This window comes from Diadema antillarum, unplaced genomic scaffold, assembly GCF_040938485.1.
Source record: "Diadema antillarum isolate AM-2024a unplaced genomic scaffold, OU_Dant_1.0 seq00000229_RagTag, whole genome shotgun sequence".
Classification (NCBI taxonomy): Eukaryota; Metazoa; Echinodermata; class Echinoidea; order Diadematoida; family Diadematidae; genus Diadema; species Diadema antillarum.
Genome location: NW_027271279.1, coordinates 484,091 through 506,384, shown reverse-complemented (window position 1 = coordinate 506,384; position 22,294 = coordinate 484,091). Strand labels below are relative to the sequence as shown.

Sequence of the window (22,294 nt, the reverse complement as noted above, 5' to 3'; positions counted from 1 at the left end):
TTAATACAGTGATTAAACAGGTAGCGAATCAACATCAGGTGTGAAACACAATGTGGCAGATATTTTTAGCACGAATGCTTTTAGTTGGCAGTTTCTGAAGTAACATAAAATAACACGGAAAAAGATGGGTTCTATGTCTGTGTAAGTGTCTGGGGATGTGTGTTTGTGTGTGCGTACATGTGTGTGTGTGTGGGGTTGGTGGAGACATGTGGCTTGAATGATGAGAATAAACAACAGAGAAGAGACTGGTAACCTTTTATCGAGCTATAGATGCCCGTGCCAGTACTGTAGGAGTGCGGTAGCGAGCCGGAGAAAGTAGTCTCTTCCTCATCCTCATTGGTCGGCTGCAGCTGGTGGTAGACGATGCCCTGGGACGTGCAGGGGATCCCATTGGCCGGAAGACTGTCGCCGCGCCCGTGATTGGCCGGCATGCCCTGGAATGCACCATTGAGGAGGTGGGGGTAGGTGGAGAGGCCGATGGGCGGATAGCCGGGCATACTGGTCAAGCGGTCAAAGTTGATTGCACCTGCATTGGAAAAATCTGTGGTCCCAATCCAAATGGTCATTTTACAAGTATTAACATCCAGCATTATGTGTAACAAATCAGACTGAGTAAAATGCAATGATTTGGTGCACTGGGGTAGGTTAGCTGATGGTCTATTGCAACAAATGTTTTTTTCGGAACAACGTATATATTACACTTAGCATTTTATGTCCTGGAGATATAGTCTTCTATATACATTCTGACACAAATTACTCCAGAAACCTATCAAATAAGCTGTAATTACAGTTGCATACAACCAATCAGACATTTGTAACTTTAGGCATCTAAGCATCATACTGGGACATGTACCTGAATCGATATGATAACGATACTGCAAGATAATATTAATCCTTTATATATTCTATATAGCACCTTTCCACTATATCATTTCTAAACATGATTAAGCATAACTTGCAATGAACTGAGACCTCCCTCCCCCAACTTATCTCCCATCCAAACTGACCTGGATGGTCATCAGGGATGCGGTGTCCCATATCGTGATCATGATCCATTTCGGTCTCGGTCAACGTCAGACTCGACCTTGTGCTATGACTGCCTGTTGAATGGACATCCATACTTTGTTTCTGGATATAATACAAACAACCAAAATTGAGAAATCAGTGAATTGTCTGTACAATTGTAGGATTAAATAAAGGATAAAATCTATAGGTAAGAAGAGAAATAAACATAAAGATAGATAGACAGACAGATAGATATATGGATATACCAATATAAAGATTAACAGATAGCCAGGGAGGTAGGTAGATAGATAAATAGCAGATAAATAGATAACAAATAGATAGATAGATAGATAGATAGATAGATAGACAGATAGATACATAGATACATAGATAGATAGATAGATAGATAGATAGATAGATAGATAGATAGATAGATAGATAGATAAATAAATAAATAGACAGACAGATAGATATTGTAGACAGATACAATAGGTAGATATGCTGGGAGGGAGATGAATAGATTTATAGTATACACAAGGAAAGAGATGCAGAGACAAACAGACTAAAAAGAGAGCTGGTTAGAAAGACCAGTATGCTGTATGTAAATTACAATCAATACAGACGAGTAGATCAATACAGTGGAAATTTCTGGGACAGGAAAAATCAAATTCAGCTGACTACAATGTAATCTGACATCAAGTATGAAAATATTATACTTACAGGAAAGAGGGCTAATACAGAGTAGAACAAGATGATTTTACAATCTTTGTATCTTCACTATATTGCTTGTATATCATAATCACTAGATATACCACTTACGTCACTTTATCATATACTTACAGTATATAATTATATATCACAGTAAACTCTTCTCTTTCTGCTTATACTCCTCTCAATGAACATACCAGTATAATCCTAGCACGGCTGACATATTGCACGAATAAAATGACCACTTTGTTGGTCTCTGTTACAAGAACTTCTGATGTGATCAAACATAAGAAACCTCACCATGAAAGCAGTCCTTGTTCGAAAATCTTGTTCCTGAAGTTAAGTCAACTATTGCGTGCGGCTTCACATATGTACATAATCCCTCCATGTAATCCCCCCAGAACGGTTCTGTGGTATTTACTTCCAAGTCTTAATTGGTGTGCTCTAACTGGACTTGGATTTCTCCCACAGCGCTCCCGTGGGCCCGCTTTGCCTGATTCGCAACAACTGATCGTTGATAGATGCTTGAGGCATTTTGATAATTGATCATGGGAGACTGATTATGATTACTTCTCCATCTGTTCGCTCAACCACTGCTTAAAGGGAAGGGTCATATTTTGAGGAATGTGGTGATGATGAATGTGAGCCGCGTCATGAACGGATGCCCAACATCTTGATGTCTTTTTGCAGCAATCTCGATCACCCATCCCCGTCCCCCACTTCTCAGGAAACGAGAGATGAAACTGCTTTGACATGACAGCGGAAGTCGTAACCTGTCACTGGTCTACTGGATTGAAGATCAGTTTGCAAGGAAACTGCTAACCTACATACTATCATGTCATGCTGAACATGACAAACCCCCCTTAGCATCACACATCCTTCCGGTTCACCTTGCTTTCTCTCATACAAGTTTTTCTGGAAAGTACTTTTAGCCTCAGAATATCATTAATCCATTCGTAGTTGGTCGCAGTCGAGTTTGGTATGACTGATGTGACTGTAAATGTGACTTCAAAACAATGAATACAATGGTGGTTTAAGTCACTCATGCATACAGCATCTCCCCCATAGCATGACTCTGATTTCCCCATGTATGTCTCTGTTGGCAGGCTCAGTGTATTGTGAATAGAATTTGCACTGATACCATGCAATGATTCTGAGAAGGGCTGTTAGTAGTCTTTCTGGGTAGCTCTAACAAAAGTCGAGCAAGCCTGACTAAAGTTCTAGGAACTGAGCTCAGGAGTCCCCCTACACATTAACCCGTTGAGAACTGGCTAATTTTGCTACAACATGCACTTCCCCATAGACCCCTACCCGAGTATACTTGGGACTCGTTCTCAATGGGTTAAGCAAAGATTCTTTTCAAGTACAGTCAAACCTGTCTACAGTGGCCAACCAAGGGAGATGAAAAAGTGGCTGCTAAAGACAGCATCTTTAACATGGCTTTTCTCTCGGGAGGGGGAGGGATTTTTTTTAGTGGCCGTATATGGCAGGTGGCCACTAAGGCAGGTCTGACAGTATGTTACGGTTACGCCTGTACAATTTGTATGCATAGCAAAGACAGTGAAGCGAGGTGTGGGTGTGCGGTTGGAACTCACATGTAAGTAGTGGTCTACCTCCTCCATGAGCTGGTCATGACTTGGGTCTCCTCGCGCCGTGGTCGTCGTCATCGTCGACGTGCTGACGCTGTTCGACCCGTCCATGCTGCCGAGGGCGGAGTCAAAGTTGCCGCCCGAGGGGTACGATAAATCTTTCCTGCTGTCTTTGCCTGCATGGGAGAGATTAAAACGAAATATATATTTTTGTTTATATTCTTATATGTTCCTCATAAACTTCCAAACTGTCATACTGTATGACTTTCACCAGGTGAGTTCTTCTCTATCTTTTTTTTTCCATGTGCTACACATGTGACAAATATGATCTGATACCTGATCATGCATCAGTTATTTCTCCAGGTGAATATAAGTTTGTGGCTACCATCAAATATGATTTCAATTATTACATCTTCATTCTGTAAGATGGCAATGTACAATGGGTGGAGAAAAGATGATGCAAAGGGACAAGAACGTATTATTGAGACAAAAGACTGCACACACAGAACACAAAAAAAATACAAAATAAATGCACAGAATTGAACTTCATTACAATATAAACACAAAGCTGCCGACTTTCACTCATCAAAATCAAGGCAGTTCTGATGAGCTGTGAGGGGCGTTTCTGGTGTGTTTCATGCATCTCAAAAGGGAATAATGATTCCCGAATCTGGGTGGTAGGCCTATTACAATAGAATTTTTCAGGACATGGAGAAATTGGTAATATTTCAAGGAGCCTAATACAGAATTGAGAAGACTCTCGGCAGGTCTGTGAATACCATGCATCAAAAATCTCACACGGCAGTTGAAATAGATCCAGGCCCACTTGTCACAAGTGACTGGATGTGGTAAGAATGTAAGGCTGGCACTGACAGAAACTTCAGCAAACTGGATAACATTGATGCTTTACTATTCTGTCTAAAACAAGTATAGAAAAAGTGGTAGAAAGCAGCCTCTCCCAGGAAGTATTGGAGGATTGGTTGAGGGGGGCAAGAGAGTCAGACGGACAAAGAGAGAAGAAGTCATCTTCTCGTTGCCTTCCCCCCGCCTTGCTCCGAAGGAAACAATTAGCAGGAGCTTCCGTCTTGGCCATCCCGGAGCCCCCGGATTGGAGTTAATGGGGATGGTCAACAGAGGGAAGAGAGAAACACAACACAAATTTTTCATCAAATATTCCTTCAGAAAATTTCTAACAATCTCCTCGTCATGACATTTGATCCCCCTCGTCCGGATCTGGAGCGAGATAGGAGCGGGGAGAGAAGGAAGCCACCGTCGCCGCGACGACAGGAGATGTTGTTTCAGATTTAGCGACCAGCTTGGGCGGGGATCAGGAGCTAACTCGCGTCAGGTGGGCCGGGGACAATTTCGGATGGGAGATTTTTCAGGGAGCGCCGGGGTGAGAAAGAAAGACAAGGCAAAGGGGAAGATCCAATAAGGCCCTGTACCTCATTAGATCTGGTATGGGACTACACAAGGACATGCTAGTGGCAGATGGGGTTAACTCCATGTCTGCACCTTTGCCAGGATATGGACGTAGACACCATGTCTTGGTGGTGGCAGTCGTCTTCTGTGGTACTCAAACTGGATGACTTGAGGAAAAAAAGTTGACCTTATCGTTTCATAACTATATTCTTCTCTATTTCCAATCTAGTCAATTGCCAGTCACTGCCTAATCTGAACATTTGCTCAATGACATGAAGTCAACAAAAGATTCAATGAATGCTTTGTTATTCGTGGTTTTAACAAGTCCACATGCAGGAACAGATTCCCTCCTATCATTCATGATCAAGGCTCTATGAACTCACTTTTCAGCTTGCCCTAACAAACTCAAACTGACTCTGGGGCAAGTGAAATGAACAAGTACTTGCCTCTTCAAGCATGGGGCTATTGCCAAAATGCCCACATGGGAAGGTACATGAGGGATGTCTATTTTGTATCATGTCCTGCCATTAAGTTCTCTTTTTTTCTCTCTCTCTCTGTATCACTTTTCTTTTCAATTGAAACATCCTCTACCTTCTCCAAAGTGATGAAGTGACAAGTGTAATGCAAATGGACAGGTTGACCTTCGCACTTAATGCTAACTCAGTATGCGTGCTGAGATGCAATTTGTATCACGAGCTGGCAGTAGCACTTGTGTCCTTCTGCCAGGTAGGAAACATACGCCACAGGAAGACTGCCTGAGGGGTTCCCAGCGGCCATGGACAGACGGTGAGATGAGATGTGATACCTCCGGAGGCATTTGATGGGATAAACTGCCTTAAGAGAGGCAAGTTCATTAGGGGAAAACTAAATAAACCCTGCTTAAGATTACTGGTGGATAAAGATGGGGATGGGAGAAGGGGGGGGGGGGGATCTTAACGCACCTTTCTGAGATGAAGGAGAACGAAGTTCTAGTTTGTGAGAGAGTGATGGTCTCTAACATGAACCCATTTTGGACCAAACATCATGAATTCTTGTTGACTGTGAACATACAATGTATATATGTCACCAACAGGACCAAAAGAGAGTACAGAAAAAGACTTGTTTGTACCACGTGTAGTTTCCAAACTTGATAGTGTTCCAAGTCACACCATGTCATAACCCCACATGCTACTCGCTATTTCAAGAATACTATCTAAACAGGAGCTAAGGAAATTTTATCACCAGCAATGGTCGTCTTTACTAGTCTGTTAAATGGTAGTTACCATCTATACAAGTGCAAAATAACAAGAAAAAAAAATTGATATCATGTATGACCTTTCAGTAAATCCTTCCATTTTTTAAGAAATGCAAAATTGGCTTATTCATCTGTTCCAGAGGATAGAACTGATGAAACATGCAAAGGCGCATATCAACGTGAAACTATGTATACAAGCAAACATCGTATCAAAGCAACTGTGAAATACAAACTCTGCACGAATTATGTCAAGGATATCGATTTGCAATAACAGCGCAAAAATGAAGACCAAACTCTCTATCCCTGAAAAAAATCCCACTCTGAGAACATGGGGGTATCAAGTAGGGCCTAAATGACCCGCCTTCAAAATCCTGTGACTTTTTGAAAAGCTCTACAGTGAGATGTTTATCAAAAGTTTGTGTTTTTTCTTCCATTTTTTCTTTCACAGCCACCAGCTTTCCTTTTCTCTATTCTCCCCTCGTTTTCACCCACTCGTGGCCCTCCGCAACACCTGTGATGCCAAATCTGAGGTGTGAAGTTATGGACAAGGTGATACCTCAACCAGAAAGGGGGTTTGGTAGATGTCAAAATCAACATCATGCGGGAGGCCAGCTTTTTTTCCCTTTTCTTTTGTCTGGATCCAAGAGACACAAAAGAAGGTCAAACTGCATGAAGAATCAATAAGAAGCATGTTGAAACAACTCATTTGACAACGACATGGAGAATGCTTTCAGTTTGCACGTCTTTAAGTAGACTGACACTCCCTCTGTTCAGAATAAACGATTGAAATAGAGAGCTTTTATGCCTCTAAATTGAGTCTAGATTCATTTTTTTTTTTGCCGCATGTCTTGTGATGCAGACAAACTGTACAGCTAGTATCAATCATTTTCTTTCAACTTTCAACACATCTTTTCATTTATGTTTCAATGTGCTGTAAATAAACATACCTTGATAAAAACAATTTGTTTTGCTTTTAAAGGAGGCACATACATTGTATGCATTATGGACTCTTGATTACATTCTAAATCACTATACAACCTAACAAAAGTCTAGGCAAGTAATTCATAAATTTCTTTTGACAATATATTGCATATATCATCTTTGTTCTTTTACTTACATCATAGAATTGATCAAAAAGATGACTTTCCATCACATTAATACTTTCTAAAACAAAGTAAAAGAAGTGCACTTGATACTCTTAGTTCACAAAAAGATGAGATGCAACAGAACAATTATTGATCAGAAAAGACAGTCAATATTGTAAATGGGTCTAGAGCATGAGTCTAGTGTGCTGGCCATACTGTCAAAACTCATTGTGACCAGTCATGTATCAAATGCCCATGTTTCTGTCCATCCCATATAACATTCCACCTCAACTTCAACTACAACAGCTGGTAACCATTCAGTCTTTGCATTCAGACTCACAACTCCAATAGCTATCAATTCTATTTGTCAACCTTATGGACAATTCCATTGACAAATACTGCAGTGCACCAGCATTAACATCCTGTAAGTCCTACCTTATAATAATTCATTCAATTTTTTTTTTGAAAGAAGCCAATTCTATCACTGCCAAAGTTGACTTTGTTTTGGTGTATGCTATACATTCAAAGCAAAAAACATGTTAGACAAAAATATTCACTAAAAGAGTTCAGATTTAAATCCAATGTCAGAAATAGAACTGCTTCCCCCCCCCCCCAAGAATTTGATGTTTTCAAGTCAACAGTATTGGCAACTTTCTCTTTCGAGAAGTTCATGCAGATTGCGTAATCTGTGTGCACTTTACAACAGGCCTCGCATATGTTCTTTCTCACAATATAAATCCGATCTTTCTTTGAGCTCTTCATTTGAATCAAAGGCATAGGCTAAACCTGCATGTGTACATGACCTCTATAGTAAATCTAAGAGCCCCTAGCATGTTTACTAATGTCTATCTTTTAAAATGTTTTTATTCATGGGGGGGGGGGTGCAGCATACAGTTACTTACAAGGACAGAAATTCCTGAAGTTTTTCCCCTTTGCCAGGGATTTATGCCCCTCAGGGATGATTGTCCTTCTTTATAACTTTAGTAACCCTTGTAGCAAAGCACAGTAATATTGGTATGCGCCACAGGCATGTTTCCTTTGATGTTTTCTTTTTTAAAGGTTTTCATTGAAGTTACATAACATTCATTATTGACATCCATTAGTCACATTTCAAATGAATAGATGAATAATAAAAGTAACACTCAAGTAATACAACAAAGATAACAATTAACATTCTAAGTACCAAGTTAATACTTCTGTATGTTAGATGGTTAACCAACATTTAAGAATGGAAATCAGTTTCCTCAGAGCTCTTTCTGTTTTTTACTTTAACAATGTTTTGGTTTTTATAGCATTCCAATTATTTAAAATGTTTAACACTGTTTTATTACTATCACACCACCTTATAAGTCAATTACACAAAAGTAGCTAAAGTTGTTCTGTTTCAATGCAATTTATTGGTTGGGTAGGAATTAAAAATCCCCCTCCCCCATCTATCCCTCTCTCTCTCTAAAAAAAAAAATGTTCATCTTTGTTCTACAGTCAACCACGTTGTAAGAGACTATTGACGCAGCAAAACCTAATAAACCATGATATTTTCCGGTACAGTAAACATGGAATTAATTTGCAAATATTTCACACTATGGAAAATGTTACAAGTTCTGCACTCCACTGACCTGAAATAGAGCAAAAAACAAAAAACAAAAACAAAAAAAGAAGAAAAGGAGAGAAGTAAATATTCATGTAAACAGTAAAATATAGGCCTACTGTACTATGTACTGATACCAAATGTCTACTCTCATGTACATACTTATGAACAAGTGAACTTCACTGACATCAGCCTATTGCTTCCATCAACTCTCACAATGTAATCATGTAAAAGTTTCCACTTTTGGAATGATTGTACCACCGCACTAGCGCTGCATCACTTTTGCTTTTTTATTTGTGTACTTTTATTTGTGTAAGATGGAAAATAGTGTAACAAACCCCTGCAGATTGAGAATGAATCTTACGAATGATGATGCAGTACTAACATTAACAGCTAAAAATATCCAAAACTCAGCTGCACTTTGTCAGAAGAACAACACTGTCAAGTTTAATATTCTTAAATACACAAGACATTCTGTAAGCTTCTGTGTTGATGGATGGATTAATCTGCATCAAAAATGCAGTCACTCATATATCAACTCAATAACATCTGACACACTGTGGGATACACATGAGTATAGTGATGGAGGGGAAAAAAGTGTACACAATAATGCATAAAATCTATCCAGAAGTTCACGGAAACAGAGGTACAACGGGATATCACCCTTCACATCTCGCTGAACAATCCGCCCATACAAGAAGCGAGGGTAAACATAACATGACTTGATATGAAACCCCCTGCACCCTAGAGTGCTTTGCAACTCTGTTTTAAGAAAGCAATGCACTTTCTGCTCAGCATCCGCAGAAACTTGCAGTAGCATTACATACTACCATCATTGCAAAGGTGGGAAAAACTTAGAAATGTACAAGGTATCTTTGTGTTTGCATACTGCTGCATTGCATGAATGGGTTTGACAGAGTGCGACTGTCTTTTTATGACTGCAAAGTACATCTGCGATTTTTAAGGCAAGTGTGAACAAACCGCAAATCACTTAGCTTCCAAGTTTGAAATGGTGTAATGGTGCGATGAATTCCATAATCATTTATGTAAGAAAAAAAGTTTTATATTTTGTTTGATTGTGATAGCATCCTTTACGACATTTGATGCTTCATATGACACACATTTGAATGTATCATATCTCCTTGACTGATTTTTCTGGCGAACCCTTGAAAAGTCCCTTGGTACCGGCAGAATGAACAACAACAAAAACACTTCAGTTTTCTAATGGATAAAGCACAACTACAACGCTAATGCTGACCACATAACAGCATCTTTCTTTTCCTCTTACTGTACTACTTCATGTTGAACCAGATAAACAAGATGATTTCTTTTTTCTACCTCTTCTCGGAGACCAGTCTTTATCTTTCTGTTTGAGAGGACATCCTCAACTTTCCTTTCATTGTGTAAAAGAAAAAAAAACTCATTCCACAAGGAATATTCTGTCTTCCATCAGAGGACAGAAGGTATTTCTTAAACAGCATTCTCATCAACTTTTCCCCCTTTTAACAATCTTTCTACCTTTTTTGTGGATGTTTAGGGATGGAGGGATATGGCATTGCTACAGGCGATGGGGAAATTTTGCAAAGATCCCGGGATTAGAGTCAGAGAAGTCTGGTTGGGTTTACCCCGTCCTTGATACCTTGAGTCATCCGCTCCGATTTTCTCCTCTGCCTCCGCTCCAGGGGCAAGAGAGAAGACTGCGATAAATTTGACAGGTCATCGAAGAACCAATCCTACCCAGACCCCTAATACCAATCACCTCTGACCTCATCTTATGGAATTATTTCTTGCCTACTGTCTGCTCCATCTGAGCAACATAACAAAACAAAACACGAGCGAGCGCACACACACATACACGCACAAATCCTTCAACCTTTTTACTGAACAAACATATTTCACACGGAAATTTCAAGTGGTATAACAATCTGACATCTCTGGGAGAGAAAGGTAGCAAGCGCAAGAGTGGCAGTGCACCCATGTTCGCACGTAATGACAAAGGAGTAGCAAAACAAAGTTTTTACAGCATGATGAAGAGCAAGATTGTTCTCAATATGCATACAGCTACAATTTTATCACACTTTCTCTTAAAAATAATGTGTTCTTTCAGAATGCAAGTATTGGTTTAATAGTCCAGGGAGATTCTTCCCTGGTTAGTTACATGTATGTTACCATGTACAAATAGGCCCTATATTGTAGTTCAGCTTGTTCCTTTTGGAATGGAAAAAAAAATGTATTGCACGATTTGAACTTACTCAGAGCAAAACTGCTGTTTGTGAGCTGAAAATGCATGGTGCTCATTCTCGATTTCATACTAGTGGTACGAGTAGACTTTTGAATAGTAGTAGTAGAAGTATAGCAAGCACCAAAACTGTATTACATTGTTGAGATTCTGTCGGCCCTAATGTTTTTTTTTTTTTGTGTGTGTGTGTGTGTGTGTGTGTGTGTGTGTGTGTGTGTGTGTGTGTTTTTTAAGGCAATATAACTACAAAAATATAAGCATAGATTTGGTAACAATGAACAGTCTGCACACATTTGGGTATTCAATGCAAATTGCAGTAGGCCTACAATCTATTTGCAGATTGAATTTTATAGTTGCCCAGTTGCCAAGGAGGACTAAAATTGAGCAACACACCAAAGTAGACAAATGTTACATTCAGGTTACACCTACATACGTGTACATTTTACAGGTTCAAAATGCAAAATGTTTATGGAACTTTACACAGTCCCAAGGTACAGTCAGGGAGGTGTGCTCACTTCCCTGGTACAGCTGAGAATACATGGTACATTATATGAGTTGCTACATTTCATTGTTCATATGTTTCTGTTTTTAACAGGCACTAGCATAAAAATTTGACATAGCATATTGTTTTTTTGATATGAATATAAGCAATGATTTATCATTGTAGTATACTGTATACTTGCTTTTCAAATAACAGAAATTCATAGAATTTTTTTGAGAGTTCAAGCTTGCTACCAAAACAGCAGAAATAAAACTTGAATCCACATGTTACCTTTAAAAATCCCTTACAGTGACATGGAAGTTGAAAAATACTGGCATACTTTAAATCTACTTCATGCAAGTTATTCATACAGAAATACCTTCTGTAAATATGTATCTCACATCACTTCTGTTATTTATTCAATCCATTATCTGCATGAACCATTATGGGCATTGTATGCCTGAGTTTTTGCCAGTAATAGTGGGGAATATTGCAGGTATTCTATGCCATATTATGAAACAGGAGACCAAATTCTGTTTTTACTTATCTTCCAACCATTCATTCACTATGCTAGACTGCCTCTCTGGAATTAACAGGTGATTAGCAAACATACCATTCTCATTTTTTCCCCTCCCTTCACAAATTTTAAAAACTGTATGCATTGAATTCTCGGGGGGGGGGGGGGGGGGGTGAAAAAAGAAAAGATTCCTCTTGTTTATTTCATATCATGCATACCGTGTGAATGTGTACTCACCAAAAATATCGCCCAGTGTTTACATGTGCAGACAGCGAGGTGTGTGTGGACATAGGTAAAATTCTGCCTCGGGTTATGTGTAGGTCTACATGTACATGTATGTACAGCTGTATATGAAAGATTGCAAGTCTTCACCATTTCCTCTTCTTTGACAAAACAGGCATAAAATACTCGATTTTGGAGACACTTTCATCATCACCCAAGAGCAACAAAAAACAACTAAACGTTACTTCTATCTTTCCTTACTGCATCATTAAATGAAGTAAGATATCATTTGATATAATTTTTAATACACAACAAACAATGTATGAGTACATTTTGTATGTGCATTGCACAATGTACAGTACGTACAGAAGTAGCTCATACAGTAGCATGGTGAACATACACTGTACGTATCACTTTTCACATAAGAATTGAACAGTTACATCACTCCTCACAGATTTGAAACAGAGCAACACACGTAATGAAATATATATGCAGACTGCACACTCATATCCATGTACATTGTATGATGTTGGGTTGGTGGTCAACAAAAAGTTTTATGAAACTTACACACTGTAACATGTTGTTGGTCCATTTGTTTAGGATTGTATCAAGCTTAGAGAATTTAACCATGTCAGGGCATAGCATGAAATACACTTTATTTCTCCCCATGCCAGATGGTCACTCAGGCAATGGGCTCCATACTTTATGCAGGACAAATTACCACTATTTTAATTTGCCATATGGTGAGTTGGTGTCCAGGGCTAGCAGGCTGGCGTGTTTGCAGCGCTCTACAACAAACCTTACAATTTGTTTCAACAATGCTAAAAACCATGCTGGCACTTTAAATGAGATTGATCATGTGACAACCTAGGGGGCAATGCAATTTTATGTGAATTCACAAAAAATAAATAAATAATGAGTTGCTGACTGATAGGCTGCACCTGATTTTGGGGGTGCACTTGCCACATCCCCCCCCCCCCCCCAAAAAAAAAAATACTACTCATCATGGCATTACAGCTCATTTTCTGTTTTTGGATGAGTACACCATTTAAATGTATTCCCATCTCTTCCAAAAATAGAATGAGTCAAGAGACAATTAATCTAGAACAAGATACATTTGTAGGCCTATTTGATAAGTACTATTAATTTTCACTATATCTCATATATACAACTATTCATGATACAATGTATCTCAGAATGTCCATGAAACAATGCACTGCAGTTGAAGACTCTATACACAAATGAGTTATACATTCACTTACATGGAAATTGTTCTTAAATGTCCTTACCACATTACAGTAGACTGAAGATTCTCAAAAAATCTATAAATTTCGCCATTATTGATTACAATATCAAATTTAAAACAAAATAATTCACTAGGTATATTGTGGTAAAAGGTCTAAAATGAGTATGTAGGTCTACATGTAGCTTGTATGCATGTAGCTGAAGTTTCAAAGGAAAATATCAGCATTTTTCTTTATATAGTTTGGCCTATAACCGAGAATCTATCCTACCATCATCCATCAAGATTTTATGACTTAGAGGGCAATATAATCTTCACAAATAGATCCTGATACTTTTTCTCAGAATATAACTCATTTTGAAATGATGCAATACATAAAAAAAACAGGGGTCCTAAGTGTTTTCACACGAGGAAGCAAAATGTCATTCTTTCAAATTGATATCAAGAAAGAGAAAAAAAGATAGAGGATACCTACAGACTGATAGATACAAGTGTACACATGAAAGATAGATTGTATATGATGTAGATAGATAGATAGATAGATAGATAGATAGATAGATAGATAGATAGATAGATAGATAGATAAGATAGATAGATAGATTGATAACCAGATAAATGACAGCTATATAATTTGGATAGATAGATATAAAGATTGATAGCAACAGATAGATATAGCAAGAGAGTAAGAGACTGATATAAAGAAAGAGTGATTGGTGAGTGAATACAGGAGAGTGAGAGAAGTGGGAGAGAGAGAAAAGAGAGAGAGAAAAGAGAGAGAGAAAGAGATCAAAGATATGGATACAGACAGCAAGTGAAACAACATGCCTGTACCCAGGCAACTGAGTGAGCTAAATACCTTTCTCAAACACAATCCAGCCGGCCAGCTGGGGCTTGCCGTTGCACAGCCGAAAGTACGGCTTGCGCATGAGGGACCCGTGCGGGCTGGGCGCGTGTGGGTTGGGCCCTGGGGCTATTCCTCGTACATCCATCATGGTTCCAAAGTAGTTCCAAAGAAAAGGTTTCTGAACACTGACAAATCCCAACTTAGTCCACTGCCATCCCTCCGAGAAACCACATGAAAGAATACCACACGCCTAATTAACGAAGAAATTCTGCTCCGGGGTAGAAAAAAAAATGCTTTATCCAGTCGACTACCGAGATACCATCATCCAGCAAGTACACTAACATCACAATTCTTCAGATGTTTCATTTGCAAGAACTAGAAGTGTGGCAATACGTTTGAAATCGCTTGAAGTTATTCCTGGTTGCATTCGTCGACAGCATCCAGAGAGGTTATGCCAAGGTGAAGTCTACTCATTTTTTCTTCTTCAATCTTCTAAATGACAACTATCCCATCAAGTCAAGGCTTTATGTATCAGAACCTGGTTATCTCCAAAAAGCACCTGCGAGAACATCCGATCTCTTTCTTTCTTTTTTTCTGCTTCTTGCCAGTAGAGAGGTGGGAGCGCGAGAAAACTTTGCCCCGTGCCTGCTCCAAACAAAAGTCTGCTCTAGAACTGATCATCAGTCGCGATTCAATGAGACGGCCAATCCCTTCCACTGTTCTACCTAGCCCTTGCAACAATGTGCTCGCAACCAATTTAGGCAACTGTGTCATTGTTTGCCGACTCACCTCTACAAGCACAAAACAGCACCCCTCTACCCCGGTGCTCACCCATGGACACAATTGACTCTAAGCGGTCCCACAGTCTACCACAAAGGGGGGCAACAATGTGCCAGTTTCTCACAAAAGTCACAAACTCCCCCGCTAATTAAAGCACAATGGGTCGCATCCCACAGCCCACCAAAGGGATGGGGGTAAACAAGCAGGAGATAAATAGCTAAACAAAAATAACTGGAAGTCGGGGGGGGGGGGGGGGGGGGGGGGTTTATGGTTAACTGTATCTTTAACAAAGAGATGCTACATGCAGGTATTATCATTCCCCATGTCCTGGCAAGCTGGGGCTGGTAAATCAGTAATCATTCGATTGTGTGGGTTTGAGATTACTGGATGGGCTGGTAGGGGTAGAGGAGTGGGGCAGGGAAGGGAGGGGACCGGTGGGGATAATGGTAGAAGGGGAACGGGCTGAGGATGAAGGGGGGATGATAGAAGATGGACAGGATAAGAATGATGGGATTGGTAAGCTTCCAAAATGTTGTGGAAGGATTTACCGATAGTACACTCAGATAAGGGAGCTATGGGTCTATGGAAATAAACATCCACTGGCTAAATCATTAACAAAACTTCCAGCAAATTTGTATGCCAACTGCAAATACATTTGTCGAGCAAGGCAGGCATAGAGTGACCCCCAATGACCACAAGTACTTCGATAAATCATTTTGTGAGATAAAAAGCAAAGCTCTACTTAATCAAATTTGTTACTGGTTACTTATAATCTATATGTTTTTCTTTCTTCCAAAGAAGATAAAGAGATGTATTCTGTGCATTTTCAACTCATTACATCTCAAGTAAGCGATAGACCTACTTCTTAACACAGTGTTTGTTTGTTTTTTAATTCATCCACTAACTCTGAATTCAAATTGTATCTACCCCAGCAGTCTCAATATCACTTCTGCATTAGCATCATAATCCCTTTGGCTTCTGTGATCAAATTTCCAGAAATGATCCACATTGTGGCACAATAGAAGAATCAAAGCAAAATAATAAACTTTGTTCTAAACTTTGCACTAAACATGTTGTTAAACACTTCTATGCCACCAAACCGGGCAAAATCGTATCATATTTCTCATTTCAACAGTAAGACAGCACCATCATCATTGTTACTCAGTGAACATCTTCTTTCACCAAAGTGCCAACATCTTGGTCAAATGGAAAACATAATTTAATCACACCTGAACAAGAACATGAGATTATTTGGGTTCATCTCTACATCTTTGGGTCTCCTTCAATGTGTATGTACATGTAGTATGTGTGTATGTTTGTATGTATGTATGTTTGTACATCTGTTCATTTGTATGTATGTATGTATGTATATATTTGTCTGCCAATCTTTCCATCATATTTCTAACCAAATTTACTTAATATTTCTAAATAACTCTATGCTAACTGTAAAGCATGATATTTTTGCAGCACAAAGTTTTCACGAATTGGAGCCGATGACCTTTTTCATGGCGTGAAATATGTGAGAATTGCATCTGGCATTCAATGCACATAGTGTAGACAAGAACTTTAGTGTGCATCTTAATTCAAGAATCTTGGCTCTCGCGAAATTCATGAAATTTTAAAGGGTGTGTACAGTTCTGGTCGAGGTGAAGATTTAGCTTTTAACGTTTTGTGAGATATTCAGAAACCACTCTATGAGATGTCAAAGATTATGCAGCTCTAAGGGGTATCAAAAGTTTATTCGATGAAAATCGGTTTTGAAATGGCTGAGATATCCAAAAACAAGGTGAAAGAAAGAGATACTAATAAAGTTGGGGCATGTCGCCTTTTATTATTAGCACTTTTTTGGATATCTCAGCCGTTTGAAAACCAATTTTCATCAAATAAACGTTGAATCCTTCTTAGAATTACATGCTCTTTCATATTTCATACGAGGCTTTTCATTATCTCACTTAGGAATGTTCAAAACATGAATCCCTACCTCAACCAGTACTGTGCAGTCCCTTTAATGTACGTGAACATTCCCTGTTTTACAGCATAACCATCTGAACAGAGATGACTATTGAGGTTATGCTCTTTAAATCTTTCAATCCATATTCGCATACTTCCATGTTCCAATCATGTCATCTTCTTTCTCTCCTCATCTTTTGTTCCTTCTATCCATCTCCCCCTTCTGTCAGTCATCCTTCTGGTTTATCCTCCTCCATTCTGAATCTCTCCTGTTTACTCACATGCACTTTGGTGATGAGGTTTGTTTGCCTCTGGGGCTGTGATGTTGTTCTGCTAATTTCCTTGCGTTTTCGGCACAACTTGATTGACACCATGCGCTAAACCCCCTCGAGCAGAATAAATAGAAACAGAACATCTCCATCTCCCCTCTGCCTTCTCTATATCTCTCTCTCTCTCTCTCTCTCTCTATGCCTTTATCTCCTTTTCTGTCTATCTATCATTCTGTTCTTCTCTGAATCAATTATCCCTTGCTTAAAGCACACTCGGCAGACTTAATGAAGTCATGCTTGATAACTTGCTTATTTATATTTGTTTTGTGACCAATGACATGGCTTTTCGCGGGTATCTGGAACTCAGTGGCTGGTGACTGGACGATAGAGCTGCCAATGACCTTTGCATTGTTTGGAGTACTAGCGTGTAATTTCGAACTCTTGGATTGTTGCGTTCTTTGGAAACATATTCTCCGAAAAGTTACGAAACAATGGCAGGAGAATATGGCAGCAGTATGCTTCATTCGGTGTGCGACGGCATCCAATTGTCAATCATGACACGACAATCAGCGGGGAGACGTTTGGGGGCCGTGTCAATAACGCTAATTAAACAAAGCCTCTTGTCTCTGCTCTCCGGTGCGGGGAACATTATGATTCATCATGCGTTGCAGAAGCACGAGGGCGCTGTTATGAATAATGTACAAACTTTGTATAGAATAAAAGGGGGAAACAAAGGGAAACCACTTTAGGCCATGGCCAGGCAAAACACTTACAACAGAATTAAAGCCATGAAACCACACTGACTGAGCTTCGACAATATTGATCAATAACTTACTACGTCAATGTTTTACATCATAACTCAAATTTACTCATATTTTTTATATTTTATTCTTGTTATTCGGTGGCCTAATACAGATATGTAATGAACTGTAACTGAGGCCATAATGCGGACTTTGGCCTTCCTTTACTCAATTTTCACACGCTTTGGTTGTTTCCTTCTATCTTTCTTTATTTTCATTTTTTTTTAACTAATGCAGCATGAAAAAAAGGAAAAAAAAAATCATAAACAAGAGAATCAGAGTTTGACAGAGAGATGAAATTCCAAAGTCATTTTTTTTTCCAGAAGGAAAAAATAACTACTAGATACTAGATCTTGCACTATAACTGGCTACATTTTTTCCTCATTTTTTTTAAAGGAATTCACACACCAACTGTTCAGGATTTGTCCAGACCACTCAAATGTATCACCTTGTATTATGTATTTCCTTCTATTGATGGAAAAAATTGAATTAAATTGAAATGTACCTTTTTCATTTTATTCATTTTTTAATAAGAGAACAATGTGTACCATTATCCCATCACGATTTGAATGTACAATGATATATCATATTTTGCAGCTGCAGTTCATTAGCAGTACCTATACATAGAAAATAGTATTTGTCAAGTAATGAAAGTCAGACTCCATGAAATGTTGGTTCCTACACCAACAAACTGCAAAACATTCATGGTGCAATTGACATGCTTCATTTCCCACCACATAAACTCTCCCAAACACTCCAAAATGATTTGTACAGTCATTACTGCTTTATCAGGACAACTTCAGAATAAGATCTTTTTTACTGAATTGAACAATGAAGACACTTTTTTCCCTCTAATATCAGTTCCATGGAAAATTTGATTTCTTTTCATAAACTTACTACCAGTATTGATATGAAAAATACATGTATGTAAAGAGTTAACATGTAACAGTGTATTTCATCTGGCTTTTAAAACACTGCTATTGGCACTGACTTTGGAGTCCTAGCCATCATTAGGGTGGCAGCTTAGCCTCGTGGACTGTGCGATGTACTGTCTGGTGGTATATCCCATGCTACTGTGGAATATTCCTTCATTTGTTATAGTTTCCAGTCATGGTAAAGCTTTTCCCAAAAAAGTATCTGTAGCTAGATTTTATACATTTATTGAATTTCCTTTCCTCAGTAAAAAAAAAAGTCTATGAATATCTAGTGGGAAAAATGCCATGTAACCAATGTTCAATTACATATGAGTGGGACAGTTGATATGCTCTGAAAATGTTGCCATATTGCTCCCTCACGTGGCGTTCCTGTTTATCACAGTCCAAAGTATTGGTGGCGACTGTATTTCTCTTTTCTTAATACCACTCCCCATTCCCCCTCCTACACATACATACAATGTAAATAAGACAGATCTCCTACCAGTACAAAACATCTGCCCTCATATACCTATCCGTATCCGTCTCTCCTTCCCCTCCCCTTGTCTCTTCCTCTTTCTATATGACTATCATCCTCTTTCTCACCCTTGTCATCTTTATATCCCCCTCCTCCCATCTCCCCCTCTTTATTTCCCTCTCCTTCGCCTCCCCCCCCCCCCCCCCCCCCCCCCCCCGTCTCACTCTCTCTCTCCATCCCCTGTATACCCATTGTACCCTGCCAGCATAATTACAGTGTTCACACCTTCAATTACTACCAATCTAAAAACAAAAGGGCGAGCATTCATTCTATTGTATGGACCACCAGACTAAAAGAAAGACAAAAAAAAAAACCACCCGAAAATCAATAATGCCATGAGACCCTTAATAGGATTTCTGTTGGACGGGTCTCTCCATTAAGCTATCTCTGAAGTACCCAAAGATCAATATTTGGTAGCCCAGAATGCTCTTTTCACAAACATCAAAACCGGGTTTCCACTCCCATCAACCTCCTGCTCGTCAACCTCCTCCGCCAGATGCGAAATTGCAACCACCGGTCTTTGCCTTGGTTAAACATTTATGATGCATTTAGAGATTAGAAATGGCCAGTGTCCATTAATGCACTTGAGGCATGAGAGACCCCGAGTTTAAAGGCGTGCTCATCAATTCCCACAGAGAAGGGTGCTGTTTCAGACAAATTTTATCTTGAAAAGAGCCATAAAGGCATTCAGTCTTTTCTATATACAAATCTGGTGTTGTTGAAGTGTGTACTTGTTGTAAGACATATGATATATGAACTGTATGCCAATCTTGAATGTCTAAATATCTCTACATTATCCAATATACCAAAACAACAGCTTTTCTGACATTTCGAAGGAGAAAACATCAGCTAAGGAATTGTAATTGTCATTCTAAAGACAAAACATATGTGCAGTGATTACTGTATACGCCATATATTTACAAAGTCTTTTTTTTGTGTGTGTGAATTGGGACTTCCCCACAAATTTGAGATTTGTTAAATTCACGATCGTTGAGTACAGTAATAGACAGAAGACTGTATGTGTGTACGTTGCATTATTGTTGCAATCAGGGTTAATATTTTTGTGTGTTGTAAACTTTGTGAACAGCACCCAATGCAAGAAACTTATGAAAATAAAAACCCTGCAAAATCTACGGCTTAAAAGACATTTAGTATGTAATCCCAACTCTCTGGAATCAGCTCCTTGATAGTTTGGAACTATGTTTTTCTCTTGATCAGTTCAGGTCTCATCTTAAATCTCACCTGCTTGTAGCCATGTATTTTTATTTATTCATTTTTTTTTTTTTGGGGGGGGGGTCCTACTAAGGTTCTTTCTGTCCACTTTCATTCTGCAATTATTTGCATAAAACTATTCTGGGATTGAAAAAAAACCCTCAAAATGCAAACATACTATGGTAAATCACAAAATTTCATCACTATCTACCAGTTCTTTAACTATTCTGAAAAAAAAAAAGAGTCTAGGTCCCCTGCATCCTCCAGGGTTGGGGAAAACAGCTATGAATACATATACATATAATTTACATGCATTTACCTGAATGTATGTGTTATATAAAAGGATGACCTATATATGCAAAGCTCAGAGGATTGCAAAAATGCGTCACGAATATGACATTACTAAATCATGTACGCTGCAAAATGGCTCATAAAGTCCCCATTTTTCAAAACACACCTGTAATGCTTTGAAGGCAGATAACCCAGGAGGACTGGTCTCCATATATTCCATTAGTGTGAGTCATCAAAAGCAAGCAGTCGTCTTAAGATTAGCAAACTTATCTGGTTTACTCTGATATGAGGCAAAAAGGATGGGGGGGGGGGGGAATAGTGTACATCACAGCATTAGCAGCAGCCGTTATAGTGTCTGCCCAAAATTTGCCTAGCAATCTATATAGCCAGTTATTATAGGTAAGAGAAATAAAAGAAGTGTGAGGCCCATTCAAACTGATGGTGAGAAATTGAGATATCAAGATAATTTGAGACATCACTCTTGACAGTCAGAACGTCATCCAAAAATTGGCAGAAAAAGTACTGATAAAATTGCAATTTTTCTAACATGGTGTGACGTTCCCTGTCAGTTTGCTTCAAGAACACTACTTGCAAAAAACTTGTAATATCTTTATATAACTATGATTCCATTATTGAAACCTACTTTTCACTGCCACTAGTTATCTAAAACTTAGGAATTTTCTTGAAGTTGTAACATCGTCAAGTAGACACAATCAAGTCCTCCATACTGATGCTCAAAATATCAGTTTTGGGTTTGTTGTGAACTCAGCTTTTCAATGAACAGTATTTTGCGAGAGTTGCCAGCGTCACATGACGTCAAAGTCACATGATAATGAGAACTTTTTGACATGTAGACAGGATGTCAGGTGACATCACCTGCAGACATGAAAACAATCATAGCTTCCTTCCAATTTGTCAACTCTGCCTAAAGACTTCAGCTCAAACTTTTCTCTTGTACCACCTGCTATCTACTGTAAAACAAGAAATATTCGCAGCATGAAATTCTCATGATTTTTGAGCCGACGGCTTTTCTCACAGCATGACACTTCAGCGAATTGCCACCGGCATTTGATGCATATATAGTGTAGACAAGAACTTTCATGTGCATTCTAATTTCACAGATCTTGGCTCTTGTGAAATTCGCAAAATTAAAATATACATGAAAATTTCTAGTTTTACAGCACTCTCTACTGTTGAATTGAATCATGATTTATATTCGTGGGCTCCTGCGGAAGAAAGGAATGCTTGTGAGCAAGCTACCACAGCAACCAATGGACTGAAGTCTCCTCCAAGGGAAGAGGCAATGACGGTAAAGTGCCTTGCCTAGGGGCACGATGGCTACTGCTATGGGACTTGAACCACTGAC

General features: G+C 38.9%; 1 protein-coding gene across 1 annotated transcript in view; it reads right to left on the bottom strand.

Annotated features, from left to right (window-relative positions):
• Positions 1 to 22,294, bottom strand: part of LOC139729229 (teneurin-3-like) — a 49,393-nt gene that overhangs the window by 23,983 nt on the left and 3,116 nt on the right. Inside the window, exons 3-5 of the mRNA XM_071640161.1 lie at positions 3,309 to 3,478; positions 1,008 to 1,128; positions 254 to 541 (exon numbers count right to left, since the gene is read on the bottom strand). Of these exons, the coding sequence (XP_071496262.1) occupies positions 254 to 541; positions 1,008 to 1,128; positions 3,309 to 3,478 (579 nt within the window). The remainder of the gene's footprint in view (positions 1 to 253; positions 542 to 1,007; positions 1,129 to 3,308; positions 3,479 to 22,294) is intronic.